The 22,860-nt window shown below is 43.4% G+C and overlaps 1 protein-coding gene across 1 annotated transcript in view; it reads left to right on the top strand.

The window, feature by feature from the left end:
• LOC137621141 (uncharacterized) overlaps positions 1-22,860 on the top strand; it is a 62,198-nt gene that overhangs the window by 4,158 nt on the left and 35,180 nt on the right. The window contains exons 5-6 of the mRNA XM_068351573.1: positions 878-1,052; positions 1,458-3,020. Coding sequence (XP_068207674.1) covers positions 878-1,052; positions 1,458-1,579 — 297 coding nt within the window. The 3' untranslated portion in view covers positions 1,580-3,020. The remainder of the gene's footprint in view (positions 1-877; positions 1,053-1,457; positions 3,021-22,860) is intronic.

Genomic DNA, 22,860 nt, shown 5'->3' with positions numbered 1-22,860 from the left:
CGTTCTTGGAATATCAATAATAGTAACGAAGTCGTACTTAATATACCAGTAATAGTAAGAAAGTCGTATTTGGCATATCAGTAGTAACAAAGTCGTACTTAGAATACCATTAATAGTAACAAGTCGTACTTAAAATACCAATAATATTAACAAAGTCGTACTAAGAATACCAGTAATAGTAACAGAGTCGTGCTAAGAATACCAGTAATAGTAACAGAGTCGTGCTTGGCATATCAATAGTAACAGTCGTACTTAGAATACCAGTAACAGTAACAAGTTCTTAAAATACCAATAATATTAACAAAATCGTACTTAGAGTACCAGTAATAGTAATAAGGTCGTACTTAGCATACCAATATTAATGATACTTAGTGTTTAGTTAAAATTTCTGATTCATTCAGATGTAATTTTTTTGTATAAATTTATTCAGCGAGGCTATTTAATTTCATTTATGAAGTATTTTAGTGGATTTAAAACGAAACAGTAATATTTACATAATTAAAATTCTCGTAAAAGGTTTAGAATACACAGCAATCTCGTAACGACATGGTAATTCATTAATCCCAGTAGATATCAATATTGCTAAAAAGTTATATTCTTTGCATGTTCAATTATGTCAATTAATTGGTGTCCGGTGTTGTCATTTCTCAGAGAGACATATTTTACCTGAATATTTTGCCCTGAATACAAATGCTAGCGAAATAACTGATAACGATACAGAGCAAAATATTAACTGGAAAGAAATTATTTTTTTTCACACACCAAGGCCCGCCTGAACAGACCTTTAGTGTTTGGTGGAGGGCGAGAAATAAACCCCTAAAAGTAAAAGTAAAAAAGTAAGCAATTAGGAAAGCTTCCTAATTCCTTATTTATTTAGGTCGACCGTTATGAGAACATCCTGCATATGCTGGGGATGACGAACGCCACCATCGATTACCTGAAAATGGACGTCGAGAAATCCGAGTTGGGTTTCTTCCGAGACGTCTTCACCAAGTCACCCCATCTGCTGAAGAACGTCCGCCAGATTGGCATGGAACTCCACCACACCACTAGTATGTGTCTAATTTCTTGACAGACAGAGTGTTGTATGAGAGGTTGGTAAAGCAGGAGATAACTCCGCTTATTTAACACAGGACCAACGAAAACTAAGTTAAAAAATGACTAGAAGAATAAAATAGCAAGTTTTAACTAAAAAGATAGTTATAGGAGGTGTCTGAAGAATGTAGTTTGGTTTGGATGATAAAATGTATAATTTTCTTCGTTTTCTCAGTTAAGGTTTTTTTTTATGGAATATCCATAAAGTCGTCATAGTTTTTTATTTTTTTCATATATACATATATAGAGCTACTCATATATATATATATATATATATATATATATATATATATATATATATATATATATATATATATATATATATATATACAAAGACTGAAATACCCACTTTCTTTCTCCAGGTAAACTAGCTAAACACAGGATGTTCTGGAAGTATTTTCACATGCTCAAATGCCACGGATTTAAACTGTTGGAAGCGAGAAGGTACTTTGGACGAACTGAAGCTGTTTGGGTACGGCCGTAGCTGGGAGGAAATCGAACCATGTAGTCGGAGACAAGGCCTAAACCTCTTCTTTTAATGAGAGAGTGGGATTTCCGGCAGCGTTGTATACTCATGGACGAAGCTTTTGAATAATTTATGTAGGAAAACAAACCTATAATATGCATTAGTTATCCGTCACTTGATGGTACAGTTGACAAATTTTTGAACAAAATTGAAAGCTAATTTTGCAATGAAATGTATTCTGTATTGCATGTCCAAAATATTGCTTTGAAACTGGTTTATGTTTTGGCTAATGGCTGTTACCTTATAGTCAAAGAAAGACCTATTTTATGTGAAAAAAAAAACACTTGAATTAAGTACTTGGTCAGATTAATTTAAGTAACTATAAGACTAATAATGATACCTTGAGTGATACATTTCTGGAATGGAGATAACTGTATGCATGATATTTCAATATATTGTGCGTTATGAATGGTATCTTTATCTTTAATATTTAAGCAATATATTTCATTTAAAATGTGAAATTGAGATTTTAACCAAAGCATCTAAGTTAGGCTAAACATATAATAATTTTACTATCATTGTTTATATTATTTATTAACTTCATTTTATATGTATAAAAAACAATCGTAACCTCTTAATTTCACTTAAGCAATACCGTTTTAAGTCCCTTCATTATACATACTGCACTTTAGTTTTTTTATTTTCAATTTTAATACCCGTATTTTATGCACATTTGCCTCACATTTATCTATTAATGTAATTTATTTACTTCCATATCTACTTATTTACCCCATGTATAAAAAGGCTGGGGTTGGGGACATTTTTACAATAGTTTACTATCCAGATAGAAAAATAGTTTTCTTTAAAAGTAGTCGCTTGTGGTAAAGAAAACGATAATAGTTTGGCTAAATACTGTAACCCTCTAGCGTTCCATGTTTTGTAGTCCATTTTGTTAGTTGTTTTTGCATAAGATAGACACGCATGTACATTCATATGACTGCAGACATAAAGAATGTATTTATTGTAAACTGAGTTTAAATTTAAGGCTACTATAGATTTGAATGTTTTGTTGAAAAATAATGTGTGCCCAAGTCGAGCTGTTTTGACAATAGAATATGTTCACTGCGTTATAGATATCCTTTATTGTCCGTGTAAGCCATTTTCTATAATAACAACAATTGGACACAGGATAGCACCTGAATATTGTATTTGCTTCGCTAAATAATGAAGAGCAAAGGAAACAAGACCGAGACCCATAATTCCTACGAAAATAAAAATCAAAGAAGAAAACTAAACCTCGCTGACGTCAAAGTAAAGAAGAAGATTAATTTTCAGTTTTACAAACAACTGCTCCGGTGAAGTTTTAGTGTATTAACGTTATTCCTTCATTTTATATCTTATTTCTGTTTATTCCGTAAATGACACCACCATTAGTAAGCTAAATGAAACGATTTAAAAGGTAAGACTGAATGCTAAATTGTAATAGTATACAAGGTGGCTAATCGGCCGGCTTGTTAGGCTAGTGTACCACCACAATCTTGTCTGTTAACATAGGCCTACATCAGTGTTTTATTCAAATTATATATGGTAAATGTGTAGGAGAGCTCCGCGCTCGATTTAAAAGTTTCTAAAAGTAGAAAACGAAAGAAAACAGTAAATTAGAGCTACAGTTACCTTGAAACTGTGAGATAATCCTCCTACAACCACCTAACTCTTACACAGAAAATGTAAGCATAAACCCACTACTACAATTATGGGGGACCCCAGTGGGAAGCGGGGTTTTTGGGTGGGGGGAGGAGGAAAAAAGTGATTTTTCGGGGCACTACCGAACCTAATACAACTACCTACCCTACCCTGGGGGCCATGTACCCCTACCTAGGCCTACCGGGGGGGCTCCGCCCCCCCTGCGACCCCCCCTTAAGGCCACAGTAATTTTCAGGGCACCACCGAACCTAAGACACCCACCTAACCTAGCCTATGGGGCCCTGTACCCCTACCTAGGCCTACCGGGGGGGGGGGCCTCCGCCCTCTCTGCGACCCCCCCCTTAAGGCCACATTGAGTTTCAGTTCAAACGAAACAAATTCAAATGAAAACGCCTTTTGCAAAAAAAAAGGAACACAAACTTCAAATTAGTCTCAATATCTAACTTACCTTTGAAACAAGACACGAAAAAATTGCACCTCCTCTTCCTTTTCCCACGAGTAACCACACTACGATCACACCGGAATGCTAATTTGTTGTAATCTATACGGCACACATTTTCACAATTAGGGCACTTTTTCTCTGCCAAAATCAAACCATGACGTTGAGCAAATGCAATTAGCATATCAACTTTCCTTGAATAATGTACACAAAAATCCCCATAAGAAATAAAGCAATTGTCACAAGTGACACAGTCGGAACGGGATGAAGGTCCTGCTAATTGCTCCATACTTCACGGCAAAATGAGCTTTTCAGTTTGAAGGGAGATCCGAGACGTGCAAAAATATTCCTCCGCGGAACTTCACGTAAACTGTGGTAACTGGTGGAAAAATAGCAGGGATAAGTGAAGTAATAAGTGTCAGCATTGGCTAGATTTGTAAAAACCGCCATGATTGGTTTTCAAACAGTGTGACGTCAAGAAAACACCTGTTATTGGTTAGAATAGCATTGAGAACTAGTTTGCCATACGCAGTAAGGCGGTGAAACAGCTCATTTTAGCCAAGACATCACACAGTAAACAAAAACAAACATTTAGAAAAAATCCAAGTGAAACATAACTATACACACGAATATCTTCGTTAAATAGAAGCTGCTCATATATTGACTATTATATAAGCGTTCTATACGATATAATAGTGAATTGTAGGTGGTTAAATTCTTCAAGATCTTCCGCGGAGCTCTCCTACACATTTACCTTATATATTATTGAAGTTATCAGTGTATACCTTTTCCCTTTTCACTTATTTTGATTTAAAATTGCCTAAATTTCACTAGTTTATCCAGTTTTCCTACCACTACGGTAACCTAAACTTTGCCGGCCAAGCTAAAACGGTAATTTTGTAGTGAATTACATGGCAATGTAACCCACGAAAAAAACTACAGTTTCTTATAGAAAAAATTACGATCTCTCCAAAAATGACACTCGTTTCCGTCGCAAATAAATAGATTCAGAAATATATATACATCTATATCCTACGATAATGGGGGACCCCCAGTGGAAACTGGGTTTTGGGTGGGGAAAACATACTGGGGAAACGAAATATAATTGTTTTCCTATAGTAAATAACGGGAATTAAGCGAATTTAATGTTCATTTCAATCGGAAACAAACAGATCAGCCAATTTGGATAACTTTGAGATGCACGGTGTCACTTCTCTTACGAACGAACGATAACATTAGAAACGTTACCAATAATACGCAGTGTTACCAACGTTGTCGTATGGTACACAGAGTTACCAACGGCACGTTGACATTACTAAAGATAGTAATGATAGATATTTCCATATATTAAATAATTTCTCCATATAAGTTTTACTCTATATAAAAAGTACAAAAAGGGCACAGAACCTTACAAACCCACCTAACCTAGCCTAGTAGTATGACAGGTCACAAAATAACATTTGATCTACATCGGACGTTGGCAGCACTGGTTACTGTATTTTTTCATGACATAATCTTTGTAACGGCGCATCCAAAGTTTATCCAGATATACTGTTTTGTATTTTCCTCTGGTTATTATAATTTCAATAAGGTAATGTATAGAGAAGAAAAGGCTTGTTTTACGTTTATATATCGATTCCCCAGTATGTTTTCCCCACCCAAAACCCCGAGTTCCCACTTGGGGTCCCCCATTATTGGAGGATATAGATGTATATATATTTCTGAAACTATTAATTTGCGACGGGAACGAGTGTCATTTTCGAAGAGAGCGTAATTTTTTCTATTAGAAACAGTAATTTTTTTCCTAGGTTACATTGCCATGTAATTCACTACAATGAAACCGCTTGAACGTTAGTTATGCAATGGGAGCTCATTTTAAGGCCCTTAGTTATACATTGTTTCCTAAGACGGAGCAGGGATTGGGCATACCTTAGGTAGGCTACACTTTAAATAACTCCTTACTATTGGGTAGGCTCATTGAACGTTTATGCCTTGGACTAAAATTTATATTGGACGTACTCTTGCTGTGACATGACTAACGAAATTACATTGTCTTTGTATTTGTTGTGAATTTCACTTCAACAAATATATTAAGTTCTAAGCCCGATGTTAAGGGGCGGATAGCAAGACCTTGAAGAGGTAAGACTCCCAAAACCTTCCAGGAATCAACAAAATACAGCTACACTTTAACAATTTTATTGCAAAAATAGTTATTTAAGAAAGGGAATAACATAAAACATTTACTCTGCATACTAAATGAAATATATGACTCGAAATAATCCCATATGTTCCCAAAAAAACTAAGTCCACATCGGACTCAAATTAAGAAAAAATCTACACAATTTCAGCAATATGCCTTGGTAGACGGCATACCAAGGCTTTCTAACGTAATTAAATGAATAACACTGACCCCCAATCACAAGGATCAACTAAATATACACAGATACAAATCTCGCATTACACTTGCAAAAACTATAGGGAAACCGACCTGGTTACAAAAGGGGGAGAGAGACTACAATTAGAGACCACTTACTTGAGCTGGGGAAATTAGGCAAAAGAGGTCGATCTGAGCTCCGCAGCTCCGATGAAAACTTTGTTTTAAATATTTAACTTAGCCGGTGAATATATAGCTGCAACTCTGTTGCTCGACAGACAAACTCTATGGAAAAAACTCGCCAGCGATCGCTACACAGGTTGCGGGTGTGCCCAACAGCGCCATCTGTTGACCAGATACCCAGCTCTTATGTTAACAAAGACTCAATTTTCTCTCTGTCGAGGTGTCGACAAGACGTACTTTACTCGCTGTTGAAACCTGGAGTTTTCCCATCATATTTGGTGAAGTACTATATTCTGGTTTGAGCTTTCGCAGTGCAGGTGTTTTATCTTCATCTAAAATCTTGAACTCGTTTTGGATAGATTTAATTTTGGTGACAAGAGAGTATGGACTTTCTTTCACTTTTAAATGGCCGACCCTTCCCTTAGACGGAAGTGTGTTTAGGTTTTTAGTAATTATCGTATCACGTTATAAATTAATTTTCCTCTTCGATTAACTTTCCATTTATAATAAACATAAAAAATAAATTTTAATGTTTTGTTTATATGCGACCTTTCCTGAGAGTAGGCGGTCCTAACTTGGAAACCGAAGTTAATCAACGTTGAGCCCTTTATATCGTAAATAGCTTTTAAAGAGCTAAGGATTTAAAACTTTTTAAATGAAATATTTTATGAAAGAATTTCTTTGAATTGTCTTCGTACCTTTTTCAAAGATGAACTAACGTTTAGTTTATTTATGCTACGCAGTTGTTGACGTTCAGGACGTTCAACATGCGCTCTATCGTTACGATAGAGAGAGAGTGTATCACGGTTTCACTTTGCAGAAAGAGTAAATCGATTCTGACGTTTTGTTCATTCTTTCTAAGCTCAAATGTTTTAAATTCTATTTTAAAGGAACTTTTTAATTGAAAAACCTTTCAGTTTTTTCCTTTGGTCAAATAACGTTTTTTTTTGACGAAATGTAATTGGGCTCTTCTCTTAGGTGCGAAATCAAGAGATAAAGAGAGAAAGAGTTAGAGATGGAGGGAGAGAGAGGAGAGAAAACGTTCCGTTCAAGCGGGTAACGTTGTTCTCGAGTTGCTCTCGTCCCTAGTCTCGGTACGGGGAGAAAGGATAAAACGTTTTTAGTTTTTATTCTCGTCCCCAGGCTATGTGCGGTTAGAGATTGAAAACGTAGTTTTGAAGGAACTAGTGTTTAGTCTCTTCCCCAGCCACTGAAATTTTTATCTTAAAATATGTTTTCTGTATTAATGAGCTTGCATTATACGACTGATTTCGCAATTACTACCTTTTGATAAGGGTAGAATTGCGTGCTTCAGGTAGAAATCAGTAAGAGTTTCGATTTCAGTGAAATAAGTGCAAAACAGAAAATTGAAGTGATAAAGTGATATTGCGCAAAGTGTTACAGTGTTGCGTCCGAGGGTTCGTCTGTTCGTGCCTGTCGTTCACCTAGTCCGGGACCTCTTGCAAGCTCCCTAGCAGGGGAGAAGTAATGTCGAACGACTTATGGGTTCGAGAGGCCTTGATCAACGAACAGATGTTTCCCTCTATGGTATCGGGTGTATCTTACCAAGATCTCCCCTACCATAAGGCGAGAGAGACGTTTTTTCTCCTCGTCATCCGAAGGCTTTTCGCATAAGAAACCTGTAACAAGGTTTCGAAGCCCTTAAGCGAAAGTCAGTCCTTTCAGGACAGGTCCAGCGTCCTGGTTACAGCCATTAGGACAGCTCTGACCCTATGCATTCATCAGAAAACTGCTCGCCACCTAACAAAAGCGTAACACAGACTCCGAGAGTCTTTTTTGTTGGCAAAGTGTTGCGGTCACAGACGTTAACCTCGTCTCTTACCACAACCATTTCCGTTGATCCTTAATGGGTTGTACGGCAAGACAAGCAGAATATGCTTGCCTCCCTTATGGAAGACTATTCTGCCGATTAGTCCGTTGAGTCTAGCCGTTTATCTTATCGATATCCTGGCTTTCAGCCAACCTAACGTTCCTTTGTGCTTCCTGTTGACGTTGGCGTAGCTAAGTCACGTCAGTCAGGTTGTTTAGAACCACACTCGATGCGGTCTCGTGAGGATTTTCAGCCGCATTTGGACGTTAGGCCACTTGCTGATGCTCCTGTTGACGTTCAGGACGTTCGCTAACAATCGGAGTTGACTTGTTTTGACGCTGTGCGTCAACCTCCGCATTCTAGAGTTGTTTTGACTGCTCAGTCTAGGCAGTCAAAGCAGTCTCGAGTAGACGCTGTGCGTCCTCACGCACCTGTTGTGGTTGACAGTTCAGTTGTTGACAGTTCACAGACTGTCAAGCAGTTACATGACGTTGCGTCCTGGTCCGCTACTAATGCACCAGTGAGTGTGGACTCTGCTTGTAAAGCATTGCCACCACAGTAGGTCTCTCCCTTGCTTGAGACTCGGCTTTTATCGGACAAGGTTCCTGTAGATGAGGAAGTTGCTGTTCCCCCTCCTACTGATATTCCCTTGAGGACTCTGTCAGATGGAGAGGAGCCAAAGCTGCTTAGCCCTCTATGGACTTTAATTAAATCATGATGATTTTTTTTTAAGGATCTTTGTCCGGATCTTTTTGTAACTGCTGCTCCTCGTTCGCCTAAACGTCAGAGCTTACACTAGGCCTAGCTACTTCGAAGCCGTTGTTTTTAAGCTAGTGCTCTCTCGCTCTCCTAGAGAGCTTTACGTCTGCTAGGCGACTGGTTTATCACCAGGAGGAGTTTGGGGGATACAGCCTTTGCTTTCCCTTCTTTTAAACTGGCTTATAGAGCGATAGTCTGATATGACACGAGAGAAGTTCTCGGCTTGGGAGTTCATGCCTCTGCCCAGATAGACTTCTCAAATCTCGTAGACTCTCCCTGGCGCCTGGCCAGGAGACGCTCCAAGTTTTTTACAGGTCAACTTTACAGCTGTTTTTGAGCCTTTGAAGTTTTGCTGTACAATTATGTCATGCATAAACAAGGCTTTCAGGGATGGAAAGCGGTACCGCCTCAGTCGCTAACCCCGTCTGTTGCCGCACCTGCTCCCGTAGACCCTAAATGGGCTTTGCTGCAAGACATGCAGTCCAAGCTTGCGTCCTTGATAGAGGACTTTAATGCGGAGAAGGTTGCTGCCGAACCTTCTGGCCAACAACCTTACAACCGGTCGGTTGTGTGTCCTGTTGACGCTGAGGTAACCTTCTCGCGTCTGCCAGTTGAGGTGGTTCCTCCACCGATGCGACCCAGTGTGGGTTGCCAGCCGCACGTTGACGTTAAGCGACGCTCGGAGGTGGTTGTTGACGTTCAGGACGTTCAACAACCAGCAGAGGTGACTTGTTTTGACGCGGTACGTCAACCTCAGCAACCCGGTATGGTGTTGACTGCACAACCCAGACGGTCTAGACAGTCTCGGGTGGACGCTGTGCTTCCTCGCGCACCCATGGTTGTTGACAGTTCACAGACTGTGCAGCAGTTCCATGATGTTGCGTCCGGCTCCATCACGCATGCACCAGTGCAACCGGACTCAGCGAGCCAGACGTTGCCCACTCCGTTGCCGTTTCCTCATCAGTTTTCGGATGAGGAACCCTCTGATGAGGACGTTGCTGAACAACAAGACGATCAGCCCCCAGAATAGATCAAGCCCTGCTATCCATCCAGAAGATGCTGAAGAAGGAACGCTGCTCAGTCAGGCTGTGGATGAGTCTGGTAGGGACGCTGTCATCCGTGGAACAATTTGTGTCACTAGGAAGACTACACCTCCGTCCTCTTCAATACCATCTAGCTTTTCACTGGAAAAAGGACAAGACGCTAGAAGCGGTCTCGATCCCGATTTCCGAAAAGATAAAGTCTTGTCTGACTTGGTGGAAGGACAATATCAACCTAAGAGAGGTTCTTCCCCTGGCTGTTCAGACTCCCAACCACGTTCTCTTCTCGGACGCTTCGGACGTGGGCTGGGGCGCAACACTAGACGGTCGGGAATACTCAGGACTGTGGAACTCGAGTCAGAGGAGCATGCATATCAACTGCAAGGAGCTGTTGGCAGTACATCTGGCCTTGAAAAGCTTCAAGTCTCTCCTTTGAGGCAAAGTGGTGGAAGTAAACTCGGACAACACCACGGCCTTGGCGTACATCTCCAAACAAGGAGGTACCCACTCACTGACGTTGTACGAGATCGCAAGGGACCTGCTCATCTGGTCAAAAAGGTCAAGACATCTCCCTAGTAACGAGGTTCATCCAAGGCGACTTGAACGTCATAGCAGATTGTCTCAGTCGGAAAGGGCAAGTAATTCCAACCGAATGGACCCTCCACAAGGATGTGTGCAAGAGACTTTGGGCCACTTGGGGTAAACCATCCATAGATCTCTTTGCAACCTCGCTGACCAAGAGGCTTCCAATCTATTGCTCTCCAGTCCCGGACCCAGCAGCAATACATATAGATGCTTTCCTCCTAGATTGGTCACATCTGGATCTCTACGCATTCCCACCGTTCAAGATTGTCAACAAGGTACTGCAGAAGTTCGCCTCTCACGAAGGGACAAGGTTGACGTTAGTTGCTTCCCTCTGGCCCGCGAGAGAATGGTTCACCGAGATACTTCGATGGTTAGTAGACGTTCCCAGAAGTCTTCCTCTAAGGGTAGACCTTCTACGTCAGCCACACGTAAAGAAGGTACTCCAAAGCCTCCACGCTCTTCGTCTGACTGCCTTCAGACTATCGAAAGACTCTCGAGAGCTAGAAGCTTTTCGAAGGAGGCAGCCAGTGCGATTGCTAGAGCAAGGAGAGTGTCTTCCATTAGAGTCTACCAATCGAAGTGGGAAGTCTTCCGAGACTGGTGCAAGTCAGTTTCTGTATCCTCGACCAGTACCTCTGTAGCTCAAATAGCTGATTTTCTCTTATACCTGAGAAAAGGACGATCCCTTTCAGCTCCCACTATCAAGGGCTACAGAAGCATGTTGGCATCGGTCTTCCGGCATAGAGGCTTAGATCTTTCCAAACATAAAGATCTGCAAGACCTCCTTAAGTCTTTTGAGACCACCAAGGAGCGTCGTTTGGCTACCCCTGGATGGAATTTAGACGTGGTACTAAGATTCCTCATGTCAGACAGGTTGGAGCCGTTACAATCAGCCTCCCTGAAAGATCTCACTCTAAAGACTCTTTTCCTGGTATGCTTAGCCTCGGCTAAAAGAGTCATTGAGATTCATGCCTTCAGCAAGAACATCGGATTTTCGTCGGAAAAAGCCACTTGTTCGCTGCAACTTGGTTTTCTAGCCAAAAATGAGCTGCCTTCTCGGCCTTGGCCTAAATCTTTCGATATTCCCAGCTTATCGGAGATCGTAGGCAATGAACTAGAAAGAGTCTTATGCCCTGTTAGAGCTCTTAAGTTCTATTTAAAGCGTACTAAACCTTTACGAGGCCAATCTGAAGCTTTATGGTGTTCAGTTAAGAAACCATCCTTGCCTATGTCAAAGAATGCTTGGTCAGACTTTATCAGATTGTTAATACGAGAAGCTCATTCACATCTGAGTGAGGAAGACCGAACTTTGCTTAAGGTGAAGATGCACGAAGTTAGAGCTGTAACAACTTCCGTGGCCTTTAAGCAAAATATATCTCTGCAAAGTATAATGGACGCAACCTATTGGAGAAGCAAGTCAGTGTTCGCGTCATTTTACTAGAAAGATGTCCAGTCTCTTTACGAGAACTGCTACACACTGGGACCATTCGTAGCAGCGAGTGCAGTAGTGGGTGAGGGCTCAACCACTACAATTCCCTAATTCCATATCCTTTTAATCTGTCTCTTGAAATGTTTTTTTTTTTTTTATGGGTTGTCCGGAAGGCTAAGAAGCCTTTCGCATCCTGGTTGATTTGGCGGGTGGTCAAAGTCATTTCTTGAGAGCGCCTAGATTAGGGGTTTGATGAGGTCCTGTTGTATGGGTTGCAACCCTTGATACTTCAGCTCCTAGGGGTCGATCAGCATCCTAAGAGGATCGCGAGGCTCCGTAAGGAAGACGTACTTAAAAGGCAGAGTAATTGTTCAAGTCGACTTCCTTACCAGGTACCTATTTATTTTGTTTTTGTTATTTTGATAACTTCTAAAATGAAATAAAAAACTCTTAGCTCATAAAATGTAAACATATATTACTGGTCTCTACCCACCATCCTGGGTGTGAATCAGCTATATATTCACCGGCTAAGTTAAATATTTAAAAATGATATTTTAATTATAAAATAAATTTTTGAATATACTTACCCGGTGAATATATAAATTAAATGACCCTCCCTTCCTCCCCAATAGAGACGCAGTGGGACGAGGAGAAAATTGAGTCTTTGTTTACATAAGAGCTGGGTATCTGGTCGACAGATGGTGCTGTTGGGCACACCCGCAACCTGTGTAGCGATCGCTGGCGAGTTTTTTCCGTAGAGTTTGTCTGTCGAGCAACAGAGTTGCAGCTATATATTCACTGGGTAAGTATATTCAAAAATTTATTTTATAATTAAAATATCATATTTCCCGCGCTCTTTAACTCTAAACATATACATAGGATATTTCATCATGGTACAATAAAATGACATTACATTCGTGAATCATAAATTACAAATACTCAGTTTCTTTAACATCCGCTCCTTCCCTACCAGGTGGTTAATCTTTAGGCTCTAAAACAGTCTCGTATTAAACCATAGTCATTCGTCTCAACGCCCGGGAGTTCTTCCAGCCTTCCCTCAAATTTAACGTAACGTTGGTGGAGTTAAATGGCGGGAACTTCGAATGATCAGTTCGAAATTCCCGACAATATTACTCAACATAAATTGTTTACAGCCAATGTATAGTACAAAGCAGAGGATAAGTTATTTCATAAATCTGCTGCCGGCTTGTTAACCCATAGTGTAAACAGTGACATAATTGAAAAGCCATTTGCGGTAATAGTTATGTTACGATGGACACGTAATATAAATGTGAGATACCATGTGCTAACCTGTCGTTACTATCTGAAATTTAGTCATATTGACTGGGTATGTTAGTTCGAAAATGATGGCAAAGTCTGTGGAAATTGTGCAGGACCAGGATACGGATAATTGTGTATTAACTGTTTGAGGTGGAATAACACGATACTGAACGAGTTTGAAATAAGATAAAGTAAATCTTTGGCATGAGACAGACGCTGACTGGCAGACAGAGATGCCTTTTATACTGTTCATAATAATTCTAACTTTTTAAATAGTTTTTTAGAAAAGGAAACGATGAATTGGAGTATGTGAAGCGTATTATGTATCTTGTTGTAGCTATAAGTGTTACAGATTACTTATAAAAAACTATTATTGTTGATAATTACGGTGATAGTTACTTCTTTGGGCTTAGGCCATGTCGTGCTGATGGAAGTTCCTTCATTAGTAGCTTCCTAAGTTATATGTGACTACAGTGATGTATCCCAGAGAATTTACCGAAGGTATCCAGAATTCTAACTCCTGGAGCGAGTATCCCTTAAATTTCTGCAAGGGATATCGCGTAAGGACGTATCTTGACACATCAAATAGCTATTTTTGGGCTCAAGCCATGGCGTCCTGATGGAAGGTTCCTTTTTGGTAGCTTCCTTGGGTATAAGACTACTAAGATATTCCCAGAGAATTTAACCACAGGTTATCACAGAATTCTAACTTCTGGAGCGAGTATCTCAAAGGTTTCCCTTTAAGACATCGTAATACAACAGGGGACGTGCATGTCTGAACGCGCCACATAGCTATCTTCACCCCGAACAGAGTTAATGCTTCGGTGTGTAAGGGCTGAGAATAGCTGGGAGCCGTTCCACAGCTAATCTCACTCGTGGCTACTACTGATACTCGAGACGTAAACAAACGGACGCCATTGCTCTAATGACGTCACGCCCGTCTTCATCCTTTGTTTAGTAGCTGCCCTACTTAGACGGATTTTCCCTGTGTTAACTTTATCGTTTTGCATCTTCGCTATGTCGTTACCTTCAGCCTCGCCTTCTTCTGGAAAGTTGAGTACAAGGTTCCAGTATTGTTTAATTAAGCTCTGGCCGTAAAGTAAATATTACTTTTCGAGATAATTGCTGTTTTGTGGCAGAGCTGTGCCTCTACCGGACCCGCCATTTTATGGCGTCGTTGTTGTTATGCATGTCTTATTTAGTTAGCCACAACAACGTTTCCGGCCTTATATACTAATCGATTACATTAGTTTATTTAGTCTTCATAGCTAGGAACTTTTATATCGTGTTTAGACGCTTTTTATCGGTCATCGATTGACCTCATACCAGTCGGCTACTATAGCCCCCAGGCCAGGAGCCTACATACAAGTGTTCATGCATGATTTATTAGTGATCCTAGGCTAAGTTATGAAGATAGTGGCATTATTTTACAATACCTTTGACAGTGATGCAAATGTTTTCGCCTTCAGGGACCTTATAGGGGATAGGCTAGTCAGTGACTCTTTCTAGCCTAACCTAATGATAGGACCCCTATATGCTTCCTTCATCCCCTGCCTTGGCATTCCCTCTATTTAGCCTTGATTCCTTTTCTGAGTAAAGGGATCAATTGTCTAATAGAGTATATATCGCCTCTCTGTCCTCCCTAAAGGAATGAACCCCCTTTAGGGTTGCGTCCGAGAGTGAGGTTAGGCTAGCCCTACCTCTATGGCTAGGATAGTCTATGACTTTCCTGCGATAGCGATATGTCTTCTTCCTTTCCTAGTTCAGGACTTTTAGCCCTGCTCTAGGTTAGGTTAGGAAGGTTTCTCTGTTCCATGCTGAAGCTGTACTCTTGCACCGTTTTAGCTGATCTGCCTGATCTTAGGTTAGGGAGTGTCCTCCCTTTCCTTAGTGGCCGTTCTGGTACAGAAACCCTTCCTGGGAAGACTTCTCTCTTCTCCCTCCCCACCTATCTCTTGTATAGCCTAGCCTATGCTTAGGTTAGTTTATACCCATCTGTCCCCTGTCCTACAACTCCTCCTTAGGGTGGAATAGTAGGGCTACCCGAGCTTCCTTGTGCAGTCCGCTCTGGTACATATACCTTCATAGTGTCCTATAAGGTTAGTTACTAGTATAGCTCTGCATATGGGAGTCTCCCCCCCCTCCTTTGGGTGTTCCCTAGCCCTCCCTTGGGCTACCTTGCTCCCGGTCCCTAGTGACCCCTGCTCATGGATGTTAGAGCCTGCCTCTATCATGGGTACACCCTCTCAGGGAGGGGGAGGGATGTCTGGAGTCCTGATGGTACTTCCTGCATCCCTTCCCCCCTCCCCCCTGTCTCTCTCCCTATCCGGGTGCCGGTCTCTTGCCGCCTCTACTGTCGGCAATACCTGCCTCCTACTTGGTGACTCTTCCTAACCTTGCCGCCAGCCCCCCGTGTACCGAGGGACTGCCGGCTGCCGCCGGCTACTACCGGCGGCTCTCCTCCTCCTAGCTTGTCGTCCGCTTGCCGGTTGGCCGCCGGAGTGCTGGCATATACTGCCGGCAACCCGGTACAGCTTTAACCATCCTTATCCCAGTCACCAATCCGGCATCCTCCGACTGCCGAAGCCGCCGCTCCCTGCCGGCGTGCCGCCGTTGTGCCGGCGGCCGCCATCCTGGTATTTGACTGACTTTGAACATTGCCTGTCCTAATGCCAGAATCTATGCTGGAGCGAGCTCCGGCATGCCGGCGGCTTGCCGGATGCCCCGGAGGCGTCAAGAATACTTGCACCCCCTTCCTGTAGCTATCATAGGACAATGATAGCTCTATATCGCAAACAGATAGGCTGTTTCTGCTATTAAGATCAGTACCTAGTACTGCTCTATTAGTGATCATGCTGTCTCTTTGCATTCTTCTAATTCCAGCATGCTATGTGCATCTTAGCACGGCTGGTTGCCAGAAGCAGTTACCTTTTAAAAGAGGCCTTCTGGCCCTTAACTGGGAACCGAATGAATTCGGTCCCAATCTTGCCCTTGGATTTTTCCACGGAATTCCAAAATACTTGGAGCTCTAAGGAATTATATCCGGTGCCCTCGGTCACTCGGATTATCCAGGGACCAAGCTTATGGTAACCAGCCGGGCGAGATGCATGGAGCATGTTCTCCTTTACTATTTTCATTCTCTATGCATCACACCTTCATTAAGTTAAAATTAATAATTAATATTAACTTAGTCTAAGAGCCATTCTTATGACTCCCCCATACTCATTTTCTCTTTCTTCCACAGGAGGAGCAGATGAAGTGTGATTTCGCCTTCTGCGCTGTGAAACGCCCGCAGTTTTACGGGCATACGGCTTGCAGGACTCACGCCCCTTGTGCAGACAAGAAAGGGGATTTGAAGTTTTGGAATCCACTGAACTGTACGGTCTGTCAGGCTCACCTAGTTGAGGCCTTCCATAATCCTCCCTCAGCGGAGATTAGAGACATTTCTCGTGAAAAGCTGCGCAAGTGGGTGCGTGGCTTCCAGAAAAATGCTACCGGACCGTACCTGGCCACCGAAGAACTGAGGTCACTATTGTTCCCTAAGGCCTCCCCTGACTCAGTGGTACCCAAAGACGTGATCCCCACTGTCCAAATTACGGTGGAACCTGATGTAGTCATGGCTCAGTCCATGCACGAGTGTCGTTTGGATTCCGAAGATGACGAACAGATTTCGGATGTCTCGGAAGACACGGAGAAAACGCTTATGGCTCAAGGAGCCGAAGATGACGAAGACAAGGTGGAATACGCCGAGTCGGAGCAAGAGGTCGCTCCCCCGTCCATTCCCCCTCCTACTCCTACACCGACGGAAATGTCTATTCCGTCTACCTCCTCGACTTCGGATCCTTCTTCTTCTACTCAAGAATTGATCCGACTGATTAGAGCCGTCATGGACGACAGGCTGAAGGAGAACCAGGAGTCCATCAGGTCGATGATAGGATCCAGAGAGCCGAAGAAGATTTCGGTCAAGGATCTCCCCGCTTGCTCTCATGCCAACCCGTGGAGGTATGCAGAGCATATGGTTATTGCGACCGGCAGGATCTTTGTCAGTGATAAGATCGGCACGGTCCCTTTGGAAGATGTGGAGTTCTTCCCAAACTTTGAGGCCTACCCGGACTGTTACGTCCGGCTTCGTTCCGAACCTGCCTCGAAGGAAGAGACCGAACCTAAGGAAGAGATAGTGTTCGATCTCGCAAAGGCCCAGGCTATGCTAGCCTCCGCATTCAAGAGTAGAGGCTTTACCTCCTCTAAGCTTCCGGCATTGAGCAAGAAGCACCCTACTTACGTTGCACCTGAAACTGCGGTTCTTCCATTCTTGGAAAAGGCCTTAGCTGCATGCCTTAAAGCGGCGGACGAAGGGAAACCCTGCCCTGCACAGGAGGAGTGCAGACCCTTCTCCATCGTGACCCCCCCTGACGCTCGACACTGGAAAGATGTTCAACATACTTTCGTCGTGGGAAGGCTCGATCCTGACGTCGCCGGACGTCAGTTTAATGAAGACCTCCCTAAGCTCAACGATCACCTCCTTCGTCGGGAACAAGACACGAAGGAGAGGCTTGCGGCATCTCTTTCTCATCAAGTCCAACTTGAAGTTATGGCCTGTGACACTAGAGTACCAGACCACTACATGGTACTCTCCAAATCCCACTTATTGACTGTAATGAAGGACTTGTACCACTTCATAAAGGCTCGAAGAGCCTGTCGTGAATTCGTGTTCGCCGGTGCCACCGTGAAACACGAACCCCGGAGGCTGATTTCCTCCAACATCTGGGGAAAACACCTCTTTCCTTCTGACCTTGTGAAGGAAATCACTGACAGAGCCGCCACGGAGAATAGGAACCTTCTCCACAAGTGGGGCATGTCCAGGAAAAGGAAACCCTCTCAGGACGACGGACCTAAGCCTAAGAGGAAACCCCAAAAGCCAAAACCCCAGCAACGTCAGCAAAGACGTCAGTTTCCGGGACCCGCTACCTCCCAAGTGGTTGCCCAACCACAACAGACCTTTCAATTGGTCCCCCAACCGGTGTTGTCACAGTCACCGGTCTTCACCCCTGCCTTTGAGCAACAATCAACTACCTTTCGTGCCAAAGGTAGAGGCTCATTCAGGGGTGCAAGCAAAGACACATCTCGCCGTCCCTCCAGAGGTAGAGGAGGAAAGGGAGCTAGCGGCCGAGGCAGCAAGTCCTCGGGACACCAGAAGCAATGAAGTGCTTCCGGTGGGAGGAAGACTCCGCCAATTCCAGGATCGTTGGACCTTCGATCCCTGGGCACACAGCATCGTCAAGAAGGGTCTAGGCTGGAGTTGGACTCAACCACCCCCAATCTTCCAGCAATTCTTCCAACAATCAACCCCCCTTCTGGAAGAATATGTTCTAGACCTCTTGAACAAGAAGGTGATAAGGAAGGTAAAGTCCACCAGGTTCCAAGGGAGACTGTTTTGTGTTCCCAAGAAGGACTCAGACAAACTCAGAGTCATTCTGGACTTATCCCCCCTCAACAAGTTCATAGCGAACAACAAATTCAAGATGCTGACGCTTCAACAAATAAGGACCCTTCTGCCTCAAGGTTCCTATACGGTCTCTATAGACCTGGCGGATGCCTACTGGCACGTTCCAATGAACCATCACGCTTCCTCCTACCTAGGATTTCGACTCCAAAGGAAAAGCTACGCCTTCCGGGCCATGCCCTTCGGCCTCAACGTGGCCCCTCGGATCTTCACAAAACTGGCGGATGCCATAGTACAACAACTCCGCCTAAGAAACGTCCAGGTGATGGCCTACCTCGACGACTGGCTAGTCTGGGCTCCATCGCCCGAAGAGTGTGCAAAGTCTTGCAACGAAGTTACCCAGTACCTAGAACACCTGGGATTCAAGATCAACGAGAAAAAATCTCGCCTCTCTCCAGCTCAGAAGTTTCAGTGGTTGGGAATCCACTGGAATCTTCAGTCACACCGCCTTTCCATCCCCCAGAAGAAAAGGAAGGAAATAGCAGGGTCTGTCAAGCGACTACTGAAATCCAAACGCATTTCAAGACGACAGCAGGAACGAGTTCTAGGCTCTCTACAATTCGCCTCAGTGACAAACCCAGTGCTTCGTGCACAGCTAAAGGATGCCGCGGGAGTCTGGAGACGCTCGGCATCCATCGCTCGAAGAGACCTCAAGAGACGGCTTCCAAACAGACTGCGACGCCTCCTAAAGCCGTGGTCGGAAGAAAAGGCCCTGAAAAGGTCCATTCCTCTCCAACACCCTCCTCCATCACTCAACATCCACACGGATGCCTCACTGGAAGGTTGGGGAGGTCACTCCCACCAGAAACAGGTTCAAGGTACCTGGTCTCCACTATTCAAGACGTTCCACATAAACATCTTGGAGGCCATGGCGGTCCTTCTAACACTGAAGAAGTTATCCCCGCCGCCCTCGATCCACATCCGTCTAACCCTAGACAACTCGGTGGTAGTTCGTTGTCTCAATCGCCAAGGCTCAAGATCGCCCCAGATAAATCAGGTGCTTCTCCCAATCTTCCGTCTGGCAGAGAAGAAGAAGTGGCACCTGTCTGCAGTTCACCTACAAGGATTCCGCAACGTGACAGCGGATGCTCTATCTCGAACAAACCCGATAGAGTCGGAATGGTCTCTAGACGCAAGATCGTTCTCCTTCATCTCTCACCAAGTCCCAGAACTTCAGATAGATCTCTTTGCAACGAGCGACAACAATCAACTTCCTCTGTACGTAGCCCCGTACGAGGACCCCAAAGCAGAAGCAGTGGATGCCATGTCACTGGACTGGAACAGATGGTCCAAGATCTACCTGTTCCCTCCCACCAACCTTCTGTTGAAAGTCCTCTCCAAACTGAGAACCTTCAAAGGGACAGCGGCCCTAGTGGCTCCCAAGTGGCCCCGGAGCAACTGGTACCCCCTGGTCCTGGAGCTGCAGCCCAAGCTGATCCCTCTCCCGGGCCCAGTTCTCTCTCAACAAGTACAGAAGTCGACTGTCTTCGCTTCATCATCGAAAATCAAGGACCTTCATCTCATGATTTTCTCTCCCTTGCCGCAAAGAAGAGGTTTGGGATCTCGAAGAAAAGTCTAGACTTCCTAGAGGAATACAAGACCGAATCCACGAGACGGCAATATGAATCTTCCTGGAGGAAATGGGTCTCCTTTGTCAAGACAAAAAATCCTAAAGAAATCACGATTGATTTCTGTATGTCCTTCTTTATTCACCTTCATGGACAAGGATTAGCAGCCAATACGATTTCAACCTGCAAATCGGCCTTGACTAGACCAATTCTATATGCTTTCCAAATTGACCTGTCCAACGACATCTTCAACAAATTGCCAAAAGCATGTGCTCGCCTACGTCCAGCACCCCCACCGAAACCGATCTCCTGGTCACTAGACAAGGTACTCCATTTCGCCTCCAACTTGGACAACGATTCATGCCCCCTCAAGGATCTGACTCAGAAAGTTATATTTTTATTTGCTCTCGCTTCGGGAGCTCGAGTCAGCGAAATAGTGGCATTATCAAGAGAAGAAGGACACATCCTGTTTACCGATTCAGGAGAAGTGACCCTCTCCCCTGATCCGACGTTTCTCGCTAAAAATGAATTACCCACCAAAAGATGGGGCCCTTGGAGAATATGCCCCCTGAAGGAGGATGTCTCTCTATGTCCAGTAGAGAGCCTCAAGGTCTATCTTCGCAGAACTTCGAACTTTGGTGGAGGCCAACTCTTCAAAGGAGAAACATCGGGCAGCGACCTGTCACTGAAACAATTAAGAGCGAAAATCACCTACTTCATTCGCAGAGCGGATCCGAACAGTACACCCGCTGGTCATGATCCTAGAAAAGTGGCATCTTCTCTGAATTTCTTTCAGAGCATGGACTTTGAAAGCCTTAAAAACTTTACGGGCTGGAAGTCCTCGCGAGTTTTCTTTAAACACTATGCGAAACAAGTGCACGAAGTCAAACATTTTGTGGTAGCCGCAGGTAGTGTTATGAAACCTGCACCTAACTCTGCGTAGAACAGTGAGTTACTTGGGACTCTAACTCTTCGGGTGCCTATGTTGACCCTCGAGCGATTCATAGTGATGTCGAAAAACACTTAGTGCTTTTATAACTGTTCTTATCCCAGGTGAAATGTCATAGTGTCACACAAGTGCCGCATGCCTTGAGCATGATGTGTTTTAATTAAAGACTTGCGTTCCTCGAGAACGAGTACCTACTAATATCCTGAAATTCCTTTTCAGATTCAAGAGCAAGCCTTTATTTCTATGTACATTATTATTACTGTAAATGAACTTTACTTTTTGCTGTAAATTATTTAATTTCTGCATTTGTGAAATAAAATTTCTATTTTATTACTTGTGCGTCTCTATCAGCTCCTACTTACTATGAAATACATACATGTCATAGTTTTATTTATTCCTCCTTTCTTATGGTTATGAAGAATTTAAGATGTCTAATCCTAAATTATATTCACCCTGACTAAGTAAGGTTCCTACACGAATACTTACTTCTGATACCCAAGAGATGAACTCTATACACAGTGTCCAACCACCACTGGTCTAATTTCAGAATGTTCCTATACAAATACCAAACATTCAGCTTCATCTCTAAGTTCTTCAAGTTCTTCTCTCAGGATGAATAGCCCTTCAATACCACTTTGACGTCAGCATAGCCCATGGGAACTTCACTGCCAAGGGGGGCAGGATACTTCGTCCCTATGGTTCTTTATCTAAGATTACTTTGCTGTTTTGTCAATGCCTAGGCACTTAATACTAGGGGAAAATCTACCACGATACATTGATTCTCTGGTACTCTTCCATCAGGACGCCATGGCTTGAGCCCAAAAAACGGATTTTGAGCGAAGCGAAAAATCTATTTTTGGGTGAGATAGCCATGGCGTCCTGATGGACCCTCCCTACTACTTCGTCCAGTTTTGTTCCCTCCCTGTGCTACTGTATCATGGTGATGGGCAGCAACTGGCTTCAGGATGAAGACGGGCGTGACGTCATTAGAGCAATGGCGTCCGTTTGTTTACGTCTCGAGTATCAGTAGTAGCCACGAGTGAGATTAGCTGTGGAACAGCTCCCAGCTATTCTCAGCCCTTACACACCGAAGCATTAACTCTGTTCGGGGTGAAGATAGCTATGTGGCGCGTTCAGACATGCGCGTCCCCTGTTGTATTACGATGTCTTAAAGGGAAACCTTTGAGATACTCGCTCCAGAAGTTAGAATTCTGTGATAACCTGTGGTTAAATTCTCTGGGAATATCTTAGTAGTCTTATACCCAAGGAAGCTACCAAAAAGGAACCTTCCATCAGGACGCCATGGCTATCTCACCCAAAAATAGATTTTTCGCTTCGCTCAAAATCCGTTTTACACCCCGAATAGCCTTTCACTTCGAGAGGGAAAGTGGCAAGAAAATAAGAGAGTCGTTCAAGAGGTAAAACTACTCTACTCTCCTAATGTACTGTAAATAGTTCGGCCATCCGCCACCGCACGACGCCACCAAACCATTCTTTCGTTTGTAGCTTTGCTGACCAGTTTACCCTGTGTTATCTCGCTATTTTTTAAGCTTTCTGCCTAATTATGGATTCCCCAGCTTCATCAGCTTCTGGAAACTTAAGTAATATCTTTGAATTGTGTAAATGTAAGCTCTTGCTAGTTTTGCTTTTCGAT

Source organism: Palaemon carinicauda, chromosome 27 (genome assembly GCF_036898095.1).
Source record: "Palaemon carinicauda isolate YSFRI2023 chromosome 27, ASM3689809v2, whole genome shotgun sequence".
Classification (NCBI taxonomy): domain Eukaryota; kingdom Metazoa; phylum Arthropoda; class Malacostraca; order Decapoda; family Palaemonidae; genus Palaemon; species Palaemon carinicauda.
This window is presented reverse-complemented; position numbering and strand designations above follow the sequence as displayed.